Source organism: Ammospiza nelsoni, chromosome 3 (genome assembly GCF_027579445.1).
Source record: "Ammospiza nelsoni isolate bAmmNel1 chromosome 3, bAmmNel1.pri, whole genome shotgun sequence".
Taxonomy (NCBI): domain Eukaryota; kingdom Metazoa; phylum Chordata; class Aves; order Passeriformes; family Passerellidae; genus Ammospiza; species Ammospiza nelsoni.
Genome location: NC_080635.1, coordinates 114,802,475 through 114,829,630, shown reverse-complemented (window position 1 = coordinate 114,829,630; position 27,156 = coordinate 114,802,475). Strand labels below are relative to the sequence as shown.

At 50.6% G+C, this 27,156-nt stretch overlaps 1 protein-coding gene across 1 annotated transcript in view; it reads right to left on the bottom strand.

Annotated features, from left to right (window-relative positions):
• The window catches only part of DTNB (dystrobrevin beta), a 147,691-nt gene that overhangs the window by 108,709 nt on the left and 11,826 nt on the right, over window positions 1-27,156 (bottom strand). The window contains exons 3-9 of the mRNA XM_059467613.1: window positions 24,821-24,888; window positions 22,920-23,000; window positions 17,818-18,031; window positions 14,115-14,200; window positions 8,463-8,617; window positions 5,342-5,447; window positions 3,099-3,265 (exon numbers count right to left, since the gene is read on the bottom strand). Coding sequence (XP_059323596.1) covers window positions 3,099-3,265; window positions 5,342-5,447; window positions 8,463-8,617; window positions 14,115-14,200; window positions 17,818-18,031; window positions 22,920-23,000; window positions 24,821-24,887 — 876 coding nt within the window. The 5' untranslated portion in view covers window position 24,888. The remainder of the gene's footprint in view (window positions 1-3,098; window positions 3,266-5,341; window positions 5,448-8,462; window positions 8,618-14,114; window positions 14,201-17,817; window positions 18,032-22,919; window positions 23,001-24,820; window positions 24,889-27,156) is intronic.

The following is a 27,156-nucleotide window of genomic DNA, read 5'->3' as shown; positions in this document are numbered from 1 at the left end:
GAGGGATGAATCCCACCCCATTAAGGGATTTTCACATCACTCTCTGAACACAGAGGGGCATTTTGAGGGCAGGAACAGCCCCTTGCCAAATTTCTGTCCTTTAGCTGGGGCAGGGCTGGGACAGGCAGGAGTGAATTTATCTCATTTCACAACTCCCCTCAGTGGTGCTAAATTATTGTTGTCACTGCTAGAAATGAAGGGATGGGACTATTTTCAAGCTAAGAACAATTTATTTCTTAATAAATATAAATGTTAATATCAGAGGCTGTCAGATTTTAGAGGAGCAAGCATTTGGCTGCAGTTTAGGAGTAGTCACAAGTTTCTTCATTACAAGGCAATATTTAACTTCCTAAACTAACTGACAGCTGCCACAGGATTTATTTTACTTTTTAAACCTATCACTTTTACTTATTTCTGCTGCATTATTGGATACTTTTATTTAATGGGCTTCTAATTCACAGGCTTTTATTGTAACTTCTAAACTCTCAGTTTATTCCATAAAACCACACCCTTGCATTATAAACCCTTCACCATTTTGCCCAGTACCAGAATATTTAAGGCATATTCTTACTTACAACTATAGAAACACACATTTATGATTTTTTTGTTAAATGTCTGTGTATTGTATTTTTACATTGTACTTTTACATTTACATTTTTACATTAATCTAAGTGTCATCTAAGTCTACAGATTAAACTATTTAGAGTCTGTAGAAGTTGTTTTTGTTTTTCTGATTCTCACACTAAATGGCCTCAAAGAATTGGTAATCCTGGGTCCTGGGCCTTCACAATCCAGTTTCTCACTTATTTAAGGCATATTCTTACTTACATCTATAGAAACACACATTTATGATTTTTTCTGCTAAATGTCTGTGTATTGTATTTTTACATTGCATTTTTACATTTATATTTTTACATTAATCTAAGTGTCATCTAAGGCTATTGATTAAACTATTTAGAGTCTGTAGAAGTTTTTGTTTTTCTGATTCTCACACTAAATGGCCTCAGAGAATTGGTGATCCCGGGTCCTTGGCAATGCTGGTGACACCCACAGGAATGACCAAACAACGGGGTTTAAATCCCAAACTGACTTACAAAATTAATTCTGAAAGTGCTGCTGTGCTCCCAGCAGTGACATGGAACCCTGGGGATGGTCTTTTCCAACCCTAAGAACTCCATAATTCCATATGGGAGGTCACACATCAGCTGGCAGCTCCTCCTGCTGCTCTCCTTCACTGGCACCCCAGGAAAGGGCAAGCCCTGGCTAATTACAGCTCTGGAATTAATTACAATTATTAATTATTAATGGTAATCATTAATTAATTACAATTATTAATTACTGCTGCTGTACAACACTCCAGAGTGGGACCAGCTCCCAAGGGACACTCAAGTGAAAATTCAGATGAATAGTGGTTCAAATAGGAGTTACATAAACACCATCAGTGCCTGGCAATTACCGATAATTGATAATTAACACCAGTCACTGCCACGGAGTCAATTCCTGCTGGTGTCCAGCCTGCCCTGGAGGTGCAGCCTCATTCCTTCCAGGTCCTGGAGTTTTTATTTATCAGCCCCCAGCTCCATCCTGGGGAGCAGCAGAATGGTGGGAAGGCCCTGGAGAGACTCTGGAATGGGCACTTGGTCATCGCAAATCATCAAATCCTGAAAGGGTTTGTGTGGAAGGGACCTTAAAGCACAAATCATTCCTGCCCCTCTGCTTTAATTCCTTTGAAATCCTATGAAAACCACAATCTGGTTTTATATCATTGATCCCACAGAGAATTCAAAGTATGCACACAAGATGTGATTACTCCAAACTCAAACCCCTCGTTTTCCTAAACTAATTCTTCACCTGCTGAAAACGCCCACATTTATTTCTCTCTGAGTTTGGTCATTTGAGGCGTGGAGGGACAGACACAGGGAATGGCTCCCACTGCCAGAGGGCAGGGCTGGATGGGATATTGGGAATTGGGAATTGTGCCCTGGCAGGGTGGGCAGGCCCTGGCACAGGGTGCCCACCCTGCATCCCTGGCAGTGCCCAAGGCCAGGCTGGACACTGGCACACCCTGGCACAGTCCCAGGTGTCCCTGCCATGGCAGGGCTGGCACTGGGGGACTCTGAGCTCCCTTCCCACCCAACCCAGTTGGCATCCTGTCATCCCAAGGTGCTGCTGCCTGCCATGGCTCCGGGCTGGGCTTCTGATTCTCAGCACACAAATCCTGTGGGGGGCACATCTGGGGGGTTCAAGGGACAAACTGAGCTCTGGGGACATCCTGGAGCCACTGCCAGGGCCTGAAGGGGCTCCAGGAGAGCTGCAGAGGGACTGGGGACAAGGATGGAGGGACAGACCCAGGGAATGGCTCCCAGTGCCAGAGGGCAGGGCTGGATGGGATCTTGGGAATTGGGAATTGTTCCCTGGCAGGGTGGGCAGGCCCTGGCACAGGGTGCCCACCATGGATCCCTGGCAGTGCCCAAGGCCAGGCTGGACACTGGGATGGGAGCACCTGGGACAGTGGGAGGTGTCATGGTGCCCATGAGGAAAGCCTTACCCACGAGGAGTGCTCTGACCAAGGAGGAGGATGTTCCCTGCCATGAGGAAGGCCTTACCCATGAGGGGTGCTCTGACCAAGGAGGAAGAGGTTCCCTGCCATGAGGAAAGCCTTACCCACAAGGAGTAAGGAGTAAGAACATCTCACCAAGAGGATGTTCCCTGCCATACCCACGAGGAGTGCTCTCACCAAGAGGATGTTCCCTGCCTTGAGGAAGGCCTTACCTGAGGAGTGCTCTGACCAAGAGGAGGTTCCCTGCCATGAGGAAAGCCTTACCCACGAGGAGTGCTCTCACCAAGAGGAGGTTCCCTGCCATGAGGAAGGCCTTACCCACGAGGGGTGCTCTGACCAAGAGGATGTTTCCTGCCATGAGGAAGGCCTTACCCACGAGGAGTGCTCTCACCAAAAGGATGTTCCCTGCCATGAGGAAGGCCTTACCCACGAGGAGTGCTCTGACCAAGGAGGAGGATGTTCCCTGCCATGAGGAAGGCCTTACCCATGAGGAGTGCTCTCACCAACAGGATGTTCCCTGCCATGAGGAAAGCCTTACCCACGAGGAGTGCTCCTTCATCTGGTGCTGGTTGCTGTGGGGGCCGCTGGCATGGCCCCTCCAGAAGCAGTTCTGGCACAGCTGGTAGTTGTGGCACTGCTGGCAGCGGTACCTGAAGCCCATCATGCTCTCACAGTGGCAGTACGAGCACTCCACGGGGTGGAAGACTGGGGGAAACACAAAGGAAAGAAAACTTTCAGGGGATTTTTGGTGAACCCTGATTTCCTGATGAGAGGAAGGAATAAAAATAACCCAAACCCCGATTTCCTGATGAGGGGAAGCAACACCAATAACCCAAACCTTGATTTCCTGATGAGGGGAAAGAATAATAACCCAAATCCAGATTTCTTGATGAGGGGAAGCAACACCAAAAACCCAAACCCTAATTTCCTGATGAGAAGAATAAAAATAACCCAAACCCTGATTTCCTGATGAGGGGAAAAATAATAACCCAAACTCTGATTTCCTGATGAGGGGAAGGAATTACAATAACCCAAACCCTGATATTCTGATGAGAGGAAGCAATAATAACCCAAACCCTGATTTCCTGATGAAGAGAAGGAATAATAACCCAAACCATGATATTTTGATGAGGGAAGGAATAATAACCCAAAACCTGATTTCCTGATGAGGGGAAGAAATACCAATAACCCAAACCTTGTCTTCCTGATGAAGAGAAGGAATAATAACCCAAACCATGATATCCTGATGGGGGGAAGGAATATCAATATCCCAAACCCTGATTTCCTGATGAGGAGAAAAAATACCAATAACCCAAAATACAAAACCCTGATTTCCTGATGAGAGGAATAAAAATATCCCAAACCCTGATTTCCTGATGAAGGGAAGGAATTACAATAACCCAAAGCCTGATTTCCTGATGAGGGGAAAAAATAACCCAAAATACAAAACCCTGATTTTCTGATGAGGGGAAAGAATACCAATAACCCAAACTCTGATTTCCTGATGCTGGGAATAAATAATAACCCAAACTGATTCCCTGATGAGGGGAAGCAATAATAACCCAAACCCTGAAATCCTGATGAGGGGAAGGAGTAAAAATAACCCAGGGTTTTTTTTGTGTTTTCTTGATAGTTTGGTTGTTTTGCTGGTTTTTGCTTGTGGTTTTTATTTTCTGTCATTGTTTTCTTGGGCTTTGTTTGCTTAGATTTTTGTGGGGTTTCTTTGTTTAGGATTTTGTCTGTGGGGTTTTTTCTTGTGGTATTATTTCTGTTTGTTTTCATTTTTCTGCAAGGGCCAAAACTGGGATTTGGATGGGAAAGACCCCAGTGAAGGGGAGCAGCCCAGCTGGTCCCATCCTGCTCCTGGCTGCTGCCAGGGAATGCCAGGATCAAACCAGGAGCAAACCAGGATCAAACAGGATCCCTTTTTCGCTGGAGTTCACCCAACATTTTAACCACATCCACCTCCTCACCTCCTGGTGAGGACTTGACCCCATCAAATTTAAATTGCCACCATCAAAATTAATTTAAAAACCCCAGGATCCCTGAGGCTGGAAAATCCCTCCCAGCCCATCCAGTCCCACCTGTGCCCAATGCCCACCTTGTGCCCAGCCCAGGGCACTCAGTGCCACATCCAGGTGACACCTGCAGGGATGGGCACTGCCAACCTCCCTGGGCAGCCCCTGCCAAGGCCTGAGCACCCTTTCCATGCAGAAATTCCTCCTGATATCCACCCTGAGCCTGCCCTGGCCCAGCCTGAGGCCATTTCCCCTTGTCCTGTCCCTGTCCCCTGGCTGTCCCCTCCTGTCAGGGACTTGTGCAGAGCCACAAGGTCCCCCCTGAGCCTCCTTTTCTCCTCTCCCAGCTCCCTCAACCTCAGGAATATTCAGAAAATGTCATTTTAACTAAAATCCACGGGTTTTGCCCTACTGCTGCTCTGACACCCAGCCAGTTCCCACCCCACATCCCCAGGAATGTGACCCCACCAGCTCTGGGGTGCTCTGGGCCAGGACAGGAAGGCACAAGGACAGAGCACCCCAGGCTGCCAGCAGGGAAATGCTGCACAAGGACAGAGCATTGCCAGGCTCCCAGCAGGGAAATGCTGCACAAGGACACAGCACCCCAGGCTCCCAGCAGGGAAATGCTGCACAAGGACAGAGCACCCCAGGCTGCCAGCAGGGAAATGCTGCACAAGGACAGAGCATTGCCAGGCTCCCAGCAGGGAAATGCTGCACAAGGACAGAGCACCCCAGGCTCCCAACAGGGAAATGCTGCATTTACCATTTTCCACGTGGGCCAGTCTGTGCATGAGGGGCAGCCACACAAGGCACTGGGGAGGAGGGTCGGCCATCAGCGTGTCCAGGAACATGTTGAGCATCACCTTCTTCTGCAGGGAGAGCACAGGGAGCGCTGGGGGCACAGCCCGCACGTTTCCCATGCCGGGCTCCTCCAGGCTGACAGCTCCTCTGTCAACTGAGATTTGCTGAAAAATCACTTTGCCAGGTTATTGCTCCCGAGAAGATGAAGCCTCAGCTTCTCCACGGTTTGCTTTTCTGGAATGTGGCCTGGAGATTGTTTATCCAAACATGTGAATTGGTTTTAATTAATGGTCAATCACAGCCAGCTGTGTCAGACTCGCTGAGTCTGGGTTTTTATTGTCATTCTTGTCAAGCCTTCTGATGTATCCTTTCTCTTTCTTTAGTATGGTTTTAGTATATAACGTAATAAATATAATAAATATAATATAATAAATATAATATAATAAATACAATATAATAAAATATAATAAATATATAATATAATATAATATAATATAATGTAATAATTTTAATAAACAATTTTATATTTTAAATATTTAATATCTTAACAATATATTTCTATTTAATATTTATTTGTTTATTATGTATTTAATAGTTATTTCCATATTTTAAGATTTATTCAATATTTAATATTTTAATAGTTTTTATATTTTCATATTTTTATAATTAATAAGATATAATGTAATGAAATATAATTATTTTCATAATTTAATATTTAACATTTAATAGTTAATATTTAATTTATTATTCTTATTTTTAATATTTTAACTATTTGAATAATTTAATAACGTAATAATTTATTAATTTAATGATTTTTATAATTAATGAAATATAATGTGATGTAATATAACCATATAATTTCAAATAATTTAATATAATAATTTTAATAAATAATGTAATAATTTTAATATTGTAATATTTAATCTTTAATTTAATAATTTAATAATATAATTAATTTTATAATTAATGAATTATATTATATTATATTATATTATATTATATTATATTATATTATATTATATTATATTATATTAGCCTTCTGAGACCTTGGAGTCAAATTCTCATCCTTCACCTCATCCTGGGCACCCTGCCAACATCACTGGCACACTGTTCCAATTGTGCCTGCCAGGAACGTTCCTGTGCTGCCCCAGCCATGGAATCAGGGATGGTTGAGGTGGGAAGGGACCTTAAAAATCCCCCAGTGCCACCCCTGCCATGGCAGGGACACCTCCACTGCCCCTGGGTCCCTGGCAGTGCCCAAGGCCAGGCTGGACATTTGGGTTGGAGCTCCTGGGACAGTGGAAGTGTCCCTGCCATGGCAGGGGTGGCACTGGGTGGGATTTAACTCCCTCCCAACCCAAACCAGTCTGGGATTCTGAGAACATTTTAAATTAAAGCAATTTACACGTTTTAAGCCCCAAAGTCCAGCCTGGCCTTGGGCACTGCCAGGGATCCAGGGTGGGCACCCTGTGCCAGGGCACAATTCCTAATTCCCAATATCAGATGTAAATCTGGAGCCTCTGTGATTCTGAAATCAAAGGCTGTTTCCTACTGTGCCACATTCCAAACATGCTAATTGCTAATTAACTTATATTTAGTCACTATAAATTTTACATCAAATGCTGCAGAAATGTTTCTGCTGGAGCATCATCATGCCCAGAGTCTAAACATTTAATTTTAGGCCTAAGATCAATCAAGTTCATGTTTACAGTTGATTTTGGGATTAGTTATATTATTTACATTACCTCAAATGAGAAACAAATCGTTGGAACAATTAAAATGCAACTGCAATGGATTTTAAAATAAACTGGAGCACAGGAGGTGTTTACTTTGAACAGATCCTGGAAGTGACTCGTTAAACTAATTGTCTTAACACAGTGAAAAAGCTTTGAGAAATCAAGGGAAAACAGTGAAAATGGCATGGTTTGTGTTTTGGGGAAGGAATGAGTCATTGCTGATGTTCTGATGGGGAACAGGGGAGGCCCTTCATGAAGAGGGATCAACTGAAATGCAGAAAATCCTTCAGCTGCTTATTGTGGGCTGTTTCAAAGTGCTTGGGTTGTACAGGGGACCTCAGTGACCCCCAGCCCCAACGCCCTGGGAACCCCGAATCCCAGATCCTGAATCCCAAATCTCACATCCCAAATCCTGAATCCCCCATCCCAGACCATGAATCCCAGACCCCAGATCCCAAATCCCTGATTAAAAATCCTGAATCCCAAATCCCTGATCTCCAATCCCCAATCCCAGATCCCAATCCCTGATCCCAGATCTCTGATCCTGGCTGATCCCAGACCCCTGATCCCTTATTGAAAATCCCGAATCCTGAATCACAAATACAGAATCCCAGATCCCCAATCCCTGATCCCAGACCCCCAATCCTGAATCCTTGATCCCAAATCCCAGACCCCAAATCCCCAATTCCAGATCCCCAAATCCCAGACCTCAAATCCCCATCCCAAATCCCAGACCTCCAATGCCAGACCCCAAATCCCCGATCCCAGACCCCAAATCCCCAATCCCAGACTCACAAATCCCCAATCCCACATCCCAAATCCCCAGTCCCAGACCCCCAATCCCCAAACCCAAATCCCCAATCCTGAATCCCAAATCCCCAATCCCAGACCCCAAATCTCCGATCCCCAATCCGAAATCCCCAATCTCTGATCCCCAAATCCCCAATCCCAGACCCCCAACCCCAGACCCCAAATTCCCAATCCCAGATCCCCAAATCCCAGACTCCAAATCCCCAACACCAGATCCCCAAATCCTAGACCCCAAATCCCCAGAACCAGGACCCCCAATCCCAGGCCCCCAAATCCCCAATCCCAGACCCCAAATCCCCGATCCCAGACCACAAATCCCAAACTTGCAATCCCAGACCCCCAACCCCAAACCCCAAATCCCCAATCCCACACCCCAAATCCCCAACCCCACACCCCAAATCCCCAATCCCACACCCCAAATCCCCAACCCCACACCCCAAATCCCCAATCCCACACCCCAAATCCCCAACCCCACACCCCAAATCCCCAATCCCAGACCCCAATCCCCAATCCCCAGACCCCAATCCCATCCCTGACCTGCTGCGGGAAGCAGGTGCGCAGCGAGTGCTCGGTGTAGCCGAAGGAGGGCCCCTCAAACACGGCCGTGGGCAGCTTCAGCACCTCCCGCAGGAACTGCTCGAACTTGGGGAACACCAGCAGCCCGTTGGAATCTGAGATCTGAGAGAAAATATCTGTAAGGAAATACAATAAACCCCCATCAATATGGGGTCACTGCGGGAACGGCTCCCGTGCGCCCCGAGGGGTTCCCTGAGCTGGGCTCGGAGCAGGGCTGATGGCAGGGCAGGATCTATCCAGGTCAGGGCTCCCAGTCCCTGCTTCCTCCAGGCCATGCCATGCCATGCCATGCCATGCCATGCCGTTATCGCATCCCATTATCCCATCCCATGGATCCCATTAATCCATCCCATTATCCCACCCCATCCCATGGCGTGCCATCCCATTATCCCATCCCATCCCATCATTCCATCCCATTATCCCATTCCATGGATCCCATGGATCCCATCCCCTGGATGCCATGCCACGCCATCCCATCCCATTATCCCATCTCATGGATCCCATGCCGTGCCATGCCACGCCATGCCATCCCATTATCCCATTCCATTATCTCATTCCATTATCTCATCCCATTCCACGGATCCCATCCCATGGATCCCATCATCCCATCCCATCCCATCCCACCCCATTATCCCATCCCATTATCTCATTCCATGGATCCCATGGATGCCATGCCATGCCATGCCACGCCATCCCATGGGTGCCATGCCATGCCATCCCATCTCATCCCATTCCATTATCCCATTATCCCATCCCATGGATCCCATGCCATGACATGCCATGGATGCCATTATCCCATCCCATGGATCCCATTATCCCATCCCATGGATGCCATGCCATGGATGCCATGCCATGACATGCCATGGATCCCATTATCCCATCCCATTATCCCATCCCATGGATCCCATCCCATGGATCCCATCCCATTATCCTATCCCATCCCATCCCATTCCATGGATCCCATGCACAGCTGGGACAGAGAGGGAGCAGAGCAGAACTCCAGGGGAACACAGCTGGAACCTGAACCTACAGAACCCCCAGAGGAGGCTCCAGAGGGGAACTCAGCTGTGCCAGTGCCAGAGCTCGCAGAGCTCCAGGGAAATGCCCACTGAGGGCCCAGGGAATGGCAGGGGCACCACAGCCCAGGATCCCTGGCACTGGGAAATCCCAACCTGTGCCCAATGCCCACCCTGTCCCCAGCCCAGGGCACTCAGTGCCACATCCAGGTGACACCTGCAGGGATGGGCAATGCTAACCTCCCTGGGCAGCCCCTGCCAAGGCCTGAGCACCCTTTCCATGCAGAAATTCCTCCTGGTGTCCACCCTGAGCCTGCCCTGGCCCAGCCTGAGGCCATTTCCCCTTGTCCTGTCCCTGTTCCCTGGCTGTCCCCTCCTGTCAGGGACTTGTGCAGAGCCACAAGGTCCCCCCTGAGCCTCCTTTTCTCCAGGCTGAGCCCCTTCCCAGCTCCCTCAGCCTCTCCTGGGGCTCCATTCCCTTCCCAGCTCCCTCAGCCTCTCCTGGGGCTCCATTCCCTTCCCAGCTCCCTCAGCCCCTCCTGGGGCTCCATTCCCTTCCCAGCTCCCTCAGCCTCTCCTGGGGCTCCATTCCCTTCCCAGCTCCCTCAGCCCCTCCTGGGGCTCCATTCCCTTCCCAGCTCCGTTCCCTTCCCTGGACACGCTCCAGCCCCTCCAGGTCTCTCCTGGCAGGAGGGGCCCAGAGCTGCCCCCAGCACTGGAGGTGCCCCAGCAGTGCCAGCACAGGGGACGGGCACAGCTGGGAAGGGGAATCAGATCCCATTTTGGGTCTGGGATATTGGGAATGAGGAATTGTTCCCTGGCAGGGTGGGCAGGCCCTGGCACAGCTGGGGCTGCCCCTGGATCCCTGGCAGTGCCCAAGGCCGGGCTGGACACTGGCACACCCTGGGACAGTGGGAGGTGTCCCTGCCATGGCAGGGGTGGAATGGGGTGGGATTGAATGGGGTGGGATTTAATGGGGTGGAATTTAATTGGGATGGGATTTAAGGTCCCTTCCAGCCCAAACCATTCTGAGAACATTTGTGATCAGAGGAGTTCACACTTTTTAAGCAGCTCTGTGGGGACAAACATCCTCCTGAGAGCAAAAGGTGCTGAGCAGCTGTTCCCTGATGTTTGTAAGGATGGAAGGAGAAGAGGGAGGTGCTGCAGGTGCCCCACTCCCTGTCCCTGCTCCTCCCCGAGCCCTGGGGGTCCCTGATCCCCTCCCCAGAGCTCCAGATCCCAGGGGCAGGATGCAGAGAGCACGACAGAAAAATGATGTCAAACAGATCTCAACGATGTCAGACAGAAACCAGAACTGTCCTGGGACCCAGAATCTCCTTGCAGAGATCCCACACAGAGCCAGCTGGGCCCTGAGGCACCCCCAGAGCCTGGGATGCTCCAAAGGGAGGATTCACCAAAGGAATCACGACCTAGAACTGCCCAGGATGTGACAGATCCCAGATCTCCTCCGTGACACTGAGCCCTCTCTGCTGTTATTTCAGGCACCAGCAGTAACTAAACATCAAAAAGCTCATGCTGGCAGAAAATAACCTTCATTTCAGTGATCAAAACCAGCTTCAGGAAAAAAGACACTCTCAGAAAGGCACATTTCCAGTAAACTGGAGGAATTATCCCAGTTTCCTGAAAGAATGAGCTCAGGAAGAAGCCTGCAATGCCTTAGTTGAGAGGGATAAAGACACCTGGAATTTGCATCACTGACTGAAGAGAGCAGCTTGAACTGAAGGTCCCTTGAATAATGTTTATAACATTATTTTTATAACATTATTATTTATAACATCTTTTATAAAGAAAACATATTAGGAGAAATGGGGGCAAAAAAGAAAAAAAAAAAAAAGGTGGATTTGTGTATTTTAGAAAAACAAGCCAGCCAGAAAAATTAGACTTGACCTAGAAACTGAATGTGGAAAAAAAGGTCAGGATGAAAATGCACACAAAATGAAACCACTGGGAACAACTAAAATTAGAGAGCCAAAATTCCAGAATCCGAATCCATTCTGGAGCAGAATCCTCCTGCACAGGAGCTGAAGGTCTGCAATGAACCTGGCAGGGTGGGACACAACAGGGACAGGACACAATTGTATTTAAAATGGGCTGAAACCTCCTGGGTGTGCTCAGATTGAGCAGGCAGTGAAGTGATCCTAAAGGGAGAGAAGTTCAAGGTATGGAAATCTGAAAATGAGAGAGAACAGCTCAGGCCGTGCCAAGGGGAAATTAAAAACCCCTCCAAGCCCCACCAATGTTTGTCTTGCAGTGAAAAAAGTGGGTTTGTGGTCAAAGTGGGAAAAATCCACATGGGGAATTGGCAGGGAAACTGGAAATGCTGAAAAGCAGGATGTAATAAATAAGAATAAATAAATAAAAAGTAGGACATCCTTTCAAAGGGCAGCTGGTGACAGGATGAGAGGGAACAGCCTCAGGCTGGGCACCTGGAGGAATTTCCCCATGGAAAGGGGGCTCAGGCCTTGGAGCTTTGGGGTGCCCATCCCTGGAGGTGCCCCAGGAATTCCTGGATGTGGCACTCAGGGCTCTGGGGACAAGGAGGGCACTGGGCACAGCTGGGACTGGGTGGGCAGAGAGGGATTTTCCAGCCTCAGGCATTCTGGAATCTGTCACAGACACATTTTATGAAAAATTCTTTTGCAGGATTTTTCTCCTGAGAAGCTGGGAGGCCTCAGGAACAAAATGTAAACAATGGTTACCTGCTGCTGTGGGATGCAACAGGTGGGTCTGGGATTGGTCTCATGTGGCTGTTTGTAATTAATGGCCAATCACAGACAGCTGGCTCGGACTGTCTGGTCAGTCACAAGATTTCCCTTTCCTTTTCCTTTTCACTTCCCTTCCCTTCCCCTGATGAAATCCTTTCTTCTATTCTTTTAGAATAGTTTTAACATATAATTTTCCTTTAATACAATACATATCATAAAACAATAAATCAGCCTTCTGAAACACGAAGTCAAGGTTCTCATCTCTTCCTCTGTCAGAATTGCTGCCAAATCCAACAGGGATGGGTCCCTGCCTTGCACAGCCCCACAAGGAGCTGCTCATCCCAGGAAATCCCAGAGCCAGGGAAGGGCCCCCAGTCCCTCTGTGCCATGGGGACACTCTCAGGACACTGTCCTGTCCCCACCATGGGATGAGAAAACATGAAAAAAACACAAATCCCAGGATTTCCAGAGAGCTCCAGCCTGCTCAGGAAAGGGAGGCTGGGCTGGGATCCCTCTGCACAAGGAGATTTTGGGGGTGAAGTGGGTCAGTAACCAGGGAGACATGTGGGAAATGGATTTGTAAAGAATAAAACAAGACTAGGTGTTTTATAGAATTAGAGCTTGTAAAGAGTAAAACAAGACTAGATATTTTATAGAATTAGAGCTTGTAAAGAGTAAAACAAGACTAGATATTTTATAGAATTAGAACTATGAAAATACATTGCAGCAAGACAATGTGGAGAAGAAACAGAGGTGATTGGTGTTGGAAGTGATAGCAGCACGGTGTGGCAAAAGCTGATAAGCCAAATAACATTTCTAAGCTGTTGTAACCAAGAAATGGATTGGCTTCTGATGAAATGGCATTGGTGTCTCACTGATAATACTGATAATAGAATAAAAAATCTTTTTAGAAAATAAAAAAAATCTTTTTAAGATTTTATTCTTAATAGAATAAGATCTTTTAATAAAACTTTTAAAGATTTTATTGTCAATAGAATAAGATTATTCTAAATAGAATAAAATCTCTGACACTGATAATAGAATAAAATCTTTTAAAACACCTCTCAGGTGCCCTGTCTCTGTAAAAGCTGAGAAAATCAACAGGAAAGAGAGGGGGAAAGCCAAGCAGCACAATCATAGTGCTGAGAAGAAACCCAGAGCAGGGAGCAGCTGGAAGGGGAAGGAGCAGCTGGAAAGGGGAAGGAGCAGCTCTTTGCTGTTCCCCATCCTGCTCAGGATTTTCCAGAACTGATTTTCTAGAACTCTTCCACCACCGCTTTTCTCTCCAGTTGGAGGAATCCTGTTCTGTGTGCTCATCCAGCAGGATCTGGGGTTTGCTCAGAGAGGAAAGGAACTGAGCTCAGGGGCCAGCAGGGCTCTGGGACAGGGCTGGGAGCAGCCTGGGACACTGGGAGGCGTCCCCAGGTCCCTTCCAACCCAAACCATCCTGGGATTCTACCTCAGCAGCTGGGATTACAGAGTGAGAAGGTGCAGAGAGCCTCAGGAAATTCACAGGAACCTCCAACATCCCCAAAACAGGGAAATGGTGACACCTGGGACATTTCCATTGGGAATCAGCCCTCAAATTCTCCATTTAAAGAAGTGCTAAATTGAAGGAATGGGCTTGGGAAGGCTCCTCAGTCCTGGGCTTGGGATAACCAGGAATTGGAATATGGAACAAACATCCCTGGAGGTGTCCCAGGAGGCCTGGATGTGGCACCCAGTGCTCTGGGGACAATGTGGGGACTGGGCACAGCCCCAGCTCAGTGCAAAGATCACAAAATCAGCACAATAAAACCCTCCAGAACGGAACAGAACAAACACAGGGAAAGAAAGAGTCCATAAAGGTGGGATTCCTCAGGGGTACTCACATCTGAGCTTGTCCAGGATCTTCCCCCCACACATGGTGGCCAGCATGGCTTTCACTGAGAACACTGTCAGCTTCCCATGGCCCTCACTGCAGGGAAAGGCACCTGTGAGAACTGCACAGGGATGGAGACAAAACCACCCCAGAAATCGTGGGAATGACAGCAACCACCCCAGAAATCATGGGAACAACAACAACAACCACCCCAGAATCACTGAAATAATGGGAACAAAAATAACCACCCCAGAAGTCATGGGAATAACAACAGCAACAACCACCCCAGAATCACAGAAATCATGGGAACAACAACAACCACCATCCCAGAACCCCAGAAATCATGGGAATAACAACCATAGCACCCCAGAAATAATGGGAACAACAACAACCCCAGAGCCCCAAAAATCATGGGAATAACAACAACAACAGAGCCCCAGAAATCACAGGAACACCACCAACAACCACCCCAGAATCCCAGAAATAATGGGAACAAAACCACTCAGAACCCCAGAAATAATGGGAACAACAGCAGCCACCACCTCCAGCAACTCCCAGCATTTTAAATAATTGTAACTAAACTTGCTGGCCAAGGAATTTGGACTGGCATGGAAAATGCAGAGATGGGGAAAGCACAGGGTGAGTGTGGGGAGAGCTGGAAAAGCAGAAATCCCTGAAGGGAGTCTCTGAGAGAGCTGAGAGGGGCTTTGGGCAAGGGCCTGGAGGAGCAGGACCCAGAGTGGGAAGGGAGCTCAGAGACCCCCCAGTGCCACCCTTGCCATGGCAGGCACAGCTCCCACTGTCCCAGTGTCCAGCCTGGCCTTGGGCACTGCCAGGGATCCATGGTGGGCACTCTGTGCCAGGGCCTGCCCACCCTGCCAGGGAACAATTCCTCATTCCCAATCTCCCATCCATCCCTGCCCTCTGGCACTGGGATCCATTCCCTGGCTCCTGTCCCTCCATCCCTTGTCCCCAGTCCCTCTGCAGCTCTCCTGGAGCCCCTCCAGGCCCTGCCAGGGGCTCTGAGCTCTCCCTGGATCCTTCTCCCCTCCAGGTGAGCACCCCCAGCTCTCCCAGCCTGGCTCCAGCTCTGGTGGCTCCTCTGGGCTCTCTGCAGCAGCTCCAGGTCCTTGTGCTGTTGGAATGCCCAGGGCAGGTGGGCTCTCACCTGGGCACAGGGACAGAACCCCCCCTTCCTGCTGCCCATTCTGGGGGATCAGCCCAGGGCAAAGCTCTCCTGGAAATCCAAACCCCTCCAAGTCACAGCCTCAGCCCCCTCCCCTTTCACTCTTTACCAGACATGATTTTATATCAAAGTTCAGCTTGGGATTAGCTCCCAGAAAAAGCAGTGCCCAAAGCCATCAGTGTTTCCTCCCAGGACACAGCCTGTCCTTGGAAAGCTCTCTCCTGATGTCCCCAGACACTGGGCCTGTCCCCTGACACTGTTTATAAATCACCCAAACCCCAAACTCCTCCCTTCCAGATCCACTCTGCCCCAGGAGCAGCTGCTGAGGAACCTGCCCAGCTCTGTGCCACCTGAATTCCACCAGCAGGGAAAAAGACAAAACCTTCTGTAAGATCCTGAATCCCCTGCAAGAGGAGATTTAAACCCAGGAATGGCCACAGGAATGGAAGCAGAACTGGGGACTGGTGCAAGTCAGGCCAGGCCTGTGAGGCTCCTTCCTCACTCTCCACATGTCCCCAGCCTGGCTCTGCAGCAGGTTCCACAGCAGGGACATCCATGTGGATGTGCCACTGATGCCAACCCCAGCTCCTCACCCAGCCCAGGTAACTCCCCCTGCCCTGCTGGCCCTGCCAGGGCCCACTGCAGCATTCCAGCTGTGCCAGAGCAGCATTCCAGCTGTGCCAGGGCCCTCCTCAGAGCACCCAGCCAGGCAGAATTCCCAGGAAGGGCACCCTAGGCCAGGCTGGACACTGGGGTAGGAGCACCCTGGGACAGTGGCAGTGTCCCTGCCATGGCAGGGGTGGCACTGGATAGCTGGTGCAGTCCCTTCCCACCCAAACCACTCCAGGATTCAGGGATTGTACCTGCCAAGGGGAATGTTGAAGGTTCTGATGGTGCCAGCAGCACCCTCTGTGAGCACTCAGTGAGCACTCTCAGCATTCCAGCAGGGATGGGCGTTCCTATAAAAGCACAGCCTGCCGTGCTGCTGAGCTCCTGGAGAGGGAGCCTGAGCCCTGCCCTGCTCTGCCCGAGCCCTGCTCTGCTCTGCCCCATCCCTGCCCTGCCCCATCCCTGCTCTGCTCCATCCCTGCTCTGCTCCATCCCTGCTCTGCTCTGCCCCATCCCTGCCCTGCTCTGCCCGAGCCCTGCTCTGCTCTGCCCCATCCCTGCTCTGCTCTGCCCCATCCCTGCTCTGCTCTGCCCCATCCCTGCCCTGCCCCATCCCTGCTCTGCTCCATCCCTGCCCTGCTCTGCCCCATCCCTGCCCTGCCCCATCCCTGCCCTGCTCTGCCCCATCCCTGCTCTGCTCCATCCCTGCTCTGCTCTGCTCCATCCCTGCCCTGCTCTGCCCCATCCCTGCTCTGCCCCATCCCTGCCCTGCCCTGCCCCATCCCTGCTCTGCTCCATCCCTGCTCTGCTCTGCCCCATCCCTGCTCTGCCCCATCCCTGCCCTGCCCCATCCCTGCTCTGCTCCATCCCTGCCCTGCTCTGCCCCATCCCTGCCCTGCCCCATCCCTGCCCTGCTCTGCCCCATCCCTGCCCTGCCCCATCCCTGCCCTGCTCTGCCCCATCCCTGCTCTGCTCTGCTCCATCCCATCCCTGCTCTGCCCCATCCCTGCTCTGCTCTGCCCCATACCTGCCCTGCCCCATCCCTGCCCTGCCCCATCCCTGCTCTGCCCCATCCCTGCTCTGCTCTGCTCCATCCCTGCCCTGCTCTGCCCCATCCCTGCCCTGCCCCATCCCTGCCCTGCCCTGCCCCATCCCTGCTCTGCTCTGCCCCATCCCTGCTCTGCTCTGCCCCATCCCTGCCCTGCCCCATCCCTGCTCTGCCCCATCCCTGCTCTGCTCTGCTCCATCCCTGCCCTGCTCTGCCCCATCCCTGCCCTGCCCCATCCCTGCCCTGCCCTGCCCCATCCCTGCTCTGCTCTGCCCCATCCCTGCCCTGCCCTGCCCCATCCCTGCTCTGCCCCATCCCTGCCCTGCCCTGCCCCATCCCTGCTCTGCCCCATCCCTGCTCTGCCCCATCCCTGCTCTGCTCTGCCCCATCCCTGCCCTGCTCTGCCCCATCCCTGCTCTGCCCCATCCCTGCCCTGCTCTGCCCCATCTCTGCCCTGCCCCATCCCTGCTCTGCCTGAGCCCAGCCCAGCTCAGCACAGGGCTCCCAGCAGTGCCCAGCTCCCCTCAGAGGGCAGCCCTGGCACATTCCTGGGCACACTCCTGCTGCTCAGACAGGCAGGGCTGGCACCACAGGGGGCACACTGGCACTGCCCAGGCAGGCAGGGCTGGCACCACAGGGGGCACACTGGCACTGCTCAGACAGGCAGGGCTGGCACCACAGGGGGCACACTGGCACTGCCCAGGCAGGCAGGGCTGGCACACAGGGGCACACTGGCACTGCCCAGGCAGGCAGGGCTGGCACCCAGGAGCAGCACTGACCTGTCACAGGCTGCCAGGATGAAGTTGAGCAGCAGGCTGATGCCCTGGCACTGCGCTGGCAGGCAGGGCTGGCACACAGGGGCACACTGACCTGTCATAGGCTGCCAGGATGAAGTTGAGCAGCAGGCTGATGCTCTGCTCCACGCTGATCTGGTGGCTGGAGGGCAGCCGTTTGTTCAGCTGGTAGTAGATGGAGGAGATGATGGTTTCCAGGCGGGACACGTTGAGCTCCGTGCTGTGGTCTAGGGTGTTAAGGCCGTTATCTCTGAAGGCTTCAATCATGTTCCAGATATCAACAAGGTGAACTGGGAAACAAAGGGAAAACAGAATCACAGGATGATGAGGTTGGAAGAGATCATCGAGTCCAACCTGTGCCCTAACATTTCAACCAGATTATGTGCCATGTCCAGTGTTTATAAAAAACACATCCAGAGATGGTGATCCCACCCCCTCCCTGGAAAGAGCATTCCAGTGCTTTATTATTATTTTGGTGAAAAATGTCTTCCTAATATCCAACCTATACTGTAAGAGCCTACATGAGGGATGTGGGACACCAGGCTGCTTTTCAAAATTGAGTTTATTTCATCCAAGACGTTACAGCAGTCCAGGGTTGTGGGTGACAGAGCCTGTGCCTACAGCTGGAGTCCTGCATCCCTCACTCAGGCTCTTACTGATGGTGCCCCACGTTGGGCGCCACTGTAAAAGTTTAAATGAGAGATGAGAGACTCCAGGCAGCTCTTCAAAATGCAGTTTTTATTGCATCCAAGATGTTAGAGCAGTCCAGGGTTGTGGGTGGCAGAGCCTGTGCATGCAGGTGTCAGCTCCAGCTGCAGGCAGGTCTGGAGTCCTGCATCCCTCATCCTTCTTACTGATGGTGCCTCACATTGGGCGCCACTGTAAGAGCTGAAATGAGAGATGTGGGACTCCATGTTCTCTCTAAAATGCAGTTTATTACATCCAAGGTGTTACAGCAGTCCAGGGTTGTGAGGGACAGAGCTGTGCCTACACCAGTCACCTCTAGCTGCAGACAGGCCTGGAGTCCTGCATCCCTCATTCTTCTTACTAATGGTGCCCCACGTTGGGCGCCACTGTAAGAGCTGAAATGAGGGATGCGGGACTCCAGACAGCTCTTAAAAATATAATTTATAACATCCAAGATGTTACAGCAGTCCAGGATCATGGGTGGCAGAGCCTGGGCATGCAGGTGTCAGCTCCAGATGCAGACAAGCCTGAAGACCTGCATCCCTCACTCAGGCTCTTACTAATGGTGCCCCACATTGGGCGCCACTGTAAAAGCTGAAATGAGGGATGTGGGACTCTAGGCAGCTCTTCAAAATGCAGTTTATTGTATCCAAGATGTTACAGCAGTCCAGGGTTGTGGGTGACAGAGCTGTGCTTACAGCTGTCAGCTCCAGACAAGCCTAAAGACCCTTTAATTCTGGCTAAAAATGCATTACATACTTTTCTTTTGGTTACAATGCATTATAAACTTTTCTTTGCTGAGCATCTTAATACAGCAGAACCAATCTATACCTTAGCTATTATCTATAGCCTATCATAACTACTGTAATTACCATATTCATGTTACTGTTCTGTCACTAACAGTCAGTACATTGCAGTTTAAGACAGAAGTTGTTTTTCAGTTTACTTGCAGTGGAAAATTCTGAGACCTTTTTTCTACTTGCCACATTTGCTGACTTGTTTGCCTGTGTTATTTTTCTGCTTGGTACAAACATCTTCTTGTTTGGGGTGGGTTTATCCTTTGCTCTAAGCCATACAAACCCCTTCTAACTAACACACCCTTTGCCTCCTTGGTTATCCAGTGAGACTGGCTCAGCAATTCTTTTCTTCCATATCAAAACTTGCTTCATCTCTATTCCTTCATCAGACTCTACATTTAAAAATCTTTCTGCCAAGCACACATACCTGTGAGACTTTCTGGTCAAACTTTCATCCTTCCCAACACTGAGGTAGCTGCAGACTGTGTCCTCTAGTTCTGTCAGAGACCAATCCCTACCTGTCTCCAACCTCCCTTCAGGAAGGTGTAGAGAGCAATAAGGTCACCTCTGAGTCTCCTCTTCTCCAGGCTAAACAGCCCCATATTATATATATTATATAATATATATTATATGATATAATATATTATATATTATATAGTATATATTATATGTTATATATTATAAAACATTATATATAATATGATATCTATTATAAATTACATATTATATATTATATAATATGTGTTGTGTGGTGCTATGTTATATATTGCATTATATATATTATATATTGCATTGCATTATATTATGTTATATTATATTATACACTACATTATATATATTATATATTATATTGTGTTATATTATATAATATATTATATATTACATAATATTACATTATATCATATAATGTCATATAAAATGCTATACTAAAACTATACTAAAGAAAGAGAAAGGAGACATCAAAAAGCTAGAAAGGAATGAATAATAAAAACCTGTGACTGACCAGAGTCGTAACACAGCTGGCTGTGATTGGTCATTAATTAAAAACAATTCCCATGGAACCAATCAAAGATGCACCTGCTGGTGAGCAACCTCCAGACCACAATCTAAGCAGTCAGATAATTATTGTTTACATTTCTTTTCTGAGGCTTCTCAGGAGAAAAGTCCTGGTGAAGGGATTTTTTAGAAAATATCCTCGTGACACCTGGGAGGAGCAGAGCCTCCCACTGAGCTTGCAGTGCTTCAGCCACCGGCCCCAATTCCTCCCTGGCAGGGTGGGCAGGCCCTGGCACAGGGTGCCCACCCTGCATCCCTGGCAGTGCCCAAGGCCAGGCTGGACACCGGCACACCCTGGCACAGTCCCAGGTGTCCCTGCCATGGCAGGGCTGGCACTGGGGGACTCTGAGCTCCCTTCCCACCCAACCCAGTTGGCATCCTGTCATCCCAAGGTGCTGCTGCCTGCCATGGCTCCGGGCTGGGCTTCTGATTCTCAGCACACAAATCCTGTGGGGTGCAGATCTGGGGGGTTCAAGGGACAAACTGAGCTCTGGGGACATCCTGGAGCCACTGCCAGGGCCTGAAGGGGCTCCAGGAGAGCTGCAGAGGGACTGGGGACAAGGCATGGAGGGACAGGAGCCAGGGAATGGCTCCCACTGCCAGAGGGCAGGGCTGGACGGGATATTGGGAATGAGGAATTGTTGTGCCCTGGCACAGGGTGCCCACCCTGGATCCCTGGCAGTGCCCAAGGCCAGGTTGGACATTGGGACATCCTGGGACAGTGGGAGGTGTCCCTGCCATGGCAGGGGTGGCGCTGGGTGGGATTTAAGGGCCCTCCCCACACCCAAACCACTCTGGGATCTGATGAAGCTCTAAATCCACTACAAAATGTTCACAGTGATTTTGAACACCCTCATGCTGACTGGTAGGAGGAACTTGATGTTCCAGTTAAACTCTGGCAGTTTCCAGTTGATCCAGTTCCCAAACCCAGAGGATAATGTTTTATAAACACAGGTTTGGGGTTCCCAAGCTCTCCCCCAAATTCCCCTCCTGTACCCAAGCAGTGTTAACAACGTGCAGAAACCTTTCCCAAACCACAGTGAGCCATCTGCAGAACCACATGAAGCAACATTCTGAGACGTTCCCAAGCTTTTAAAATTTGCAGGAGGGTGGAGGGGACATCCAAGGATCAGCAGCCACCCAGAGCAGGGACACAGTGACATTTCAGAATGATCTGCAGTCAGTGTGAGCTGATGCCTCCCTCACACTGACCTAACTTTGTATTTCTCACACAAAACCCCCCCAAAGGACCAGGCTGTGCCACCCCCTGAGCAGAGAGAGCTGCAGGGCCCCATGCCCAGCCCAGGGGTGCCAAAGGGCTCCTGGGGGGCACCAGAGCCCTGTGCAGAGCTCTGGCCCCATGCCCAGCCCAGGGGTGCCAAAGGGCTCTTGTGGGCACCAGTGCCCTGTGCAGAGCTGCCATTCCTTTGTGCCCTATGCAGAGCTCTGCAGCTGCCATTCCTTTGTGCCCTGTGCTGGTAAACAGAGTTTGAACCCTAAAACTCCAACTACAGCCAGAACCCTTTATATGAAGAATTACAAGCCATGAAAGTTTAAGTAGAATGATAGTGAATTTATCACAGAGTGAAAAATAGATTTTGGGGTTTTAGAATGGGGGTTCAGGGGGCAAGATGGAGGAACCTGGGCATGTCCAGCCTTTGTCCTTCTTCTTCTTGGCCTCCATCTTCTGCTGTGATGGTGGCACTTTTGGATTGGTTTAGAGTAGGAGCTCACTGTCTAACATAAGTGATAGGCATTGGAAAGTAATTGTAAATATTGTACGTGTAGTTTTTAGTATAAAGACATAACACAGCCCTGGGGCAGGCAGAGTGCCTCTGACTGTCTTGCTTGGCTGGATAGGAGAAAGAATTTTATAGATAAGGAACAATAAACACCCTTGAGACCGAGAAATGAAGAGCTCTGACTCCTCCTTCAACCACCGGGGTGGGAAAAGAGACTTTGCGACACATCTCTGGTCACAGTGAGCAGCTAGAGAACCTGAGACTCCTGCTGGCCTCCTCTACCTCCTCAGCCCTTCTGCTGGTCTCCTCCTCAGCCCCCAGCAGTCAGTTCCTGTGCCCTGGGATTAGGGATCTCCTCCCACACGTTATCCTGCTCTGCTCTTTGCTGTGTCCAGCTCAGCAGGGGCAGGGCACAAAGTGCATCCTGCTCACTGGGATTCACTGGGATTCACCTGGGATCCACCTGGGAGCTGTCCAAGGTCAGAGCCCACAGCAGGGAAGGGGAGAACCTGCCCTACCCAGAGCTCTCCATGGTCACCGATGTCACCCGTGTCCCCACAGGGACACCTGCAGGCAGGGACTGGCCCTGTGCTCACTGGGGCTGCTCTGGGGTTCCCTGTGAGGAAACAGCCCCTCACAGAGCTTGAGACCACTTACACCCAGCTCTGAGGGCAATGAACACCACAGCTCCCTTGGAATTGACATTTTCTGAACATTAAAGAATAAACATGAAAATATCACAGAGCATCGGGCAAGGCTCACTGCCTGTTTAATTCCATAATCAATTCTGTATCAGATCTCTGTTAAACACAGCAGGTCAGGGCTCCCCTGCCCTCCAGGGGTGCAGCAATGCAGCAGCCATGCAGCGGGGGGGAGGAGAGGCAGGCAGCACTCACGGTTGCACCTCTTCTGCACGAAGCGCAGCTTGCAGGCGGTTCTGTACGTGGAGAGCCGGATCACGTCGAAGTTCTGGGCTCCTGCAACAAACCAGAGCTGCTGTGGGGCTGGGCTTGATTCTGAAAACCCTCCGCTGCTGCTGCTGCTGATGTGGGGCAGGGCTTGATTCTGAGCACCCTCTGAACCTGCTGATGTGAGGCTGTGCTGCTGTGGGGCTGTGCTTCCTTGTGAGCACCCTCTGAACCTGCTGCTGTGGGGCTGGGCTTGATTCTGAGCACCCTCTGAACCTGCTGCTGTGGGGCTGTGCTGCTGTGGGGCTGTGCTTCCTTGTGAGCACCCTCTGAACCTGCTGCTGTGGGGCTGTGCTGCTGTGGGGCTGTGCTTCCCTCTGAGCACCCTCTGAACCTGCTGCTGTGGGGCTGTGCTTCCTTGTGAGCACCCTCTGAACCTGCTGCTGTGGGGCTGGGCTTGATTCTGAGCACCCTCTGAACCTGCTGCTGTGGGGCTGTGCTTCTCTCTGAACCTGCTGCTGTGGGGCTGGGCTTGATTCTGAGCACACCCTCTGAACCTGCTGCTGTGGGGCTGTGCTTCCCTCTGCACACCCTGTGCTGCTGTGGGGCTGTGCTTCCCTCTGCACACCCTGTGCTGCTGTGGGGCTGTGCTTCCCTCTGCACACCCTGTGCTGCTGTGGGGCTGTGCTTCCCTCTGAACCTGCTGCTGTGGGGCCGTGCTTCCCTCTGAGCACCTTCTTCACCCCCTGGTGCTTCCCTCTGCTCCTGCCAAAAGGCTCCAGAGTCTCTTCCCACCCATCCCAGCCATGGCACGCAGGGGGGTCCTGCCCCTGTGCCCAGGTGAGAGCCCACCTGCAGAGCTGCCCCAGCCCTGGGCAGCAGCACAAGGACCTGGAGCTGCTGGAGAGAGCCCAGAGGAGGCACCAAGGTGATCAGAGGGATGGAGCAGCTCTGCTGTAGGAAAGGCTGGGAGAACTGGGATTGTTCAGCCTGGAGAAGGGAAAGCTCTGGGGTGACCCAACTGCAGCACCTGGAGGGGCTGGCAGGAAGGATGGAGAGGGACTGGGGACAAGGCCTGGAGGGACAGACACAGGGAATGGCTCCCAGTGCCAGAGGGCAGAGCTGGATGGGATCCTGGGAATTGGGAATTGTGCCCTGGCAGGGTGGGCAGGCCCTGGCACAGGGTGCCCACCATGGATCCCTGGCAGTGCCCAAGGCCAGGCTGGACACCGGCACACCCTGGGACAGTGGGAGGTGTCCCTGCCATGGCAGGGGTGGCATGGGCTGGGATTTAAGGCCTTTTCCCACCCAGACACTCCCTGATTCCCTAACAATGCTACTCTGGAAACAAACCAGTATAAACAGTTAGTTTGCAGTCAGAGCTCCCCCAGTGTGTAACTGGAATTAAGGACATGCTGGCCCAATCCAGGAACCCCCTTCAGCCCTGACTCCTGCAGGACAGCAGGACAATGTGATGCCATGCAAACACCAGTTCCTAACTCTGCTTTTCCAGAGGAGAATCCTGCACAAATCAGCCCCCAAACCATTTCTTGACTCAGCAGCATTGCAGGGCCATTTTCTACCTCTTTTTAAGGCCAAAGCTGCTCTGCCTGCTGTCACTATTCATTGAAATAATTCTCCACAACCCTCAGGCACTGGCACGGATGAGAGATGTGAGGATTCCCTAAGGAAGGAGCTCCCCAGAACCCACGGATAAATACGCTCCCCAGGCATATCTGACTCCCTCTGGGCATTACTCTCCTGAGCAGCCCCTGGATGGCTGTCCCTGCACGGACTTGGGGACAGGATGGGGACAATCTGCTGCAGCTGGCCCAGGGAAGCTCTCAGTGAAGAATCAAGGACATCATGTCTTCAGATTTCCTACTTACTCATTTCCATGAACAGCTGCCTCTTCTCTGCCATGGTCCTCCTCCTCTTGCCACTCTCCTCAATCATTCTGGAGACAGAAATGGCAAACACTGTTTGTGTGTGAATTCTGTGACAGGAGCAGCAGCATTCTGTCCCTCAGTCTGATTCTGGTCGGGGACTGGGGATTCCAGGACAGACAGACACCTCTCATCCTTACCCCATTCCACACACACACCCCAGGCTTGTTAACACCTTCCAAGGCACAGGAAACATTAATTCAACATTTCAATTGCTCTAGTTTGAAAAGCCCAGAGCTGCATTGATACAAGCAGAAATATCCCATAAAAATTCCTCTGTTCTGAACCAAAAAAGGGGAAATGCTGCAGCTGGAGACTTTGGGGGTCAGCAGGAACAGGCTCAGCCCATTCCCTTCCCTGGCTGACAGAGGTGAGTGACCCCTCTTCAGAATCCTTCAGCTTGGAAAAGGATTTGTGGGGATGTTTGGTTTGGGGGAATGTTGGCTTTAAACAAAACTTGTTAAAATTCATTTAACTTTGAGACCTGACACCTGAGGTCACTTGGGATTTGTCAGGGAAGTAGAGAACTTCAAATGAATTAAGTTGCAAATAAAAGCAGTTTGACAGAGGGCTCCCTTTCCTGGGAAATCAGATGAAAAGAGTGACAGGAGCAGGGAGCAGCTTGCACTGGATCAGAGGTTACTGACCCCTCTTCCCTGCAGCATCACAGAATCCTTCAGCTTGGAAAAGGATTTGTGGGGATGTTGGGTTTGGGGGAATGCTGGCTTTAAACAAAACTTGTAAAAATTCATTTAACTTTGAGCCCCTGAGGTCACTTAGGATTTTCCAGGGAAGTAGAAAACTTCAAAGTTAAGTTGGAAATAAAACCAGTTTGGTGGCAGAGGGCTCCCTTTCCTGGGAAATCAGATGAAAAGAGTGACAGGAGCAGGGAGCAGCGTGTACCCCAAGGTAAGGGGGCACAGGGACAATTCAGCAGCTCTCAGGGCTTATTTCACTCCACAGTCCTAAAAGATGCCAAATTTCAGCCCACTGCAGCAAAAAAAAATTGAAAGTTAATTCAGCATCAATGTAAAATTTAATTTCTAATTCAACTAATTATTACATTGTTCTTTGGTTACCAAATTCACCAACTTAAAAACCATTAAATAGAGGTTTTATGTGTCTAACCCAAAAAAAAAAAAAAAAAGACAAAAATGCCAAACAGCTCTCCTACAGTTCCATACAGACTACAGCTGGCTCAGCCCAGGCTGCAGCAGCCTCAGGGGGCACCAGGAGCAGCACAAAGTCCTGCCTTGGCACTGGCACAGCCCCCTGGGCACAGCCTGGCATTTCCCAAGGTCCTGCTGGAACCCCACAGCTCAGAACCCTCCTCAGCCTTTTTCCTTCTCAGGAAGGAAAACAAACACATGAGCTCTGAGCTGAAAATACACTGTATTTCCATGGTTCAGGAAACCACAGACAGAACCAATGTGCTGCTGTGTCTTTACTGGATTTTTTTACAGGAAAAAGCCTCAGTGGCAATTTTTATGACTCGTAGAAGTTGGGGGATTTGGGCACACGAGTTTCCAACCCCATCTCATTCCCCACCAAGCACCTGCCAGTGCCATCACTGCCACCTCTTTGCCCAGAGATTCCTCATTCAGGGAATCCTGGAATGGTTGGGTGGGAAGGGAGCTCAGAGCCCACCCAGTGTCACCTCTGCCATGGCAGGGACACCTCCCACTGTCCCAGGGTGCTCCAACCCCAGTGTCCAGCCTGGCCTTGGGCACTGCCAGGGATCCAGGGGTCACTGCCAGTGCCAGCACACAGCACCCAACAGTGCCACACACAACTCCTGCATGAAGGGGACAGAGTGACAGAGCCAGACACAGTTCTACTGCAGGGGAGCTGAGTGTCACCTCTGTGCCCTCTGCAAGGAAAAGGAGGGACTGAGAGCCCTGAAACGGGACCTGAATGAGGGATCTGCTCTCTCCATGATGCCAGAACTGTTCAGCAGGAAAATCCTTCCCAGACCACCCAGTACAATCTGTGTCCAATGCCCACCTTGTCCCCTGAGTGCCACATCCAGGTGACACCTGCAGGGATGGGCACTGCCAATCTCCCTGGGCAGCCCCTGCCAAGGCCTGAGCACCCTTTCCATGCAGAAATTCCTCCTGGTGTCCACCCTGAGCCTGCCCTGGCCCAGCCTGAGGCCATTTCCCCTTGTCCTGTCCCTGTTCCTGGGAGCAGAGCCCCACTCCCACATTGCTGCCAGTGCTGGCAATGAGGTTCTGTGAGGAGATTTGACAAACCTGTTTTCAATCCCTGAACCACCAGGC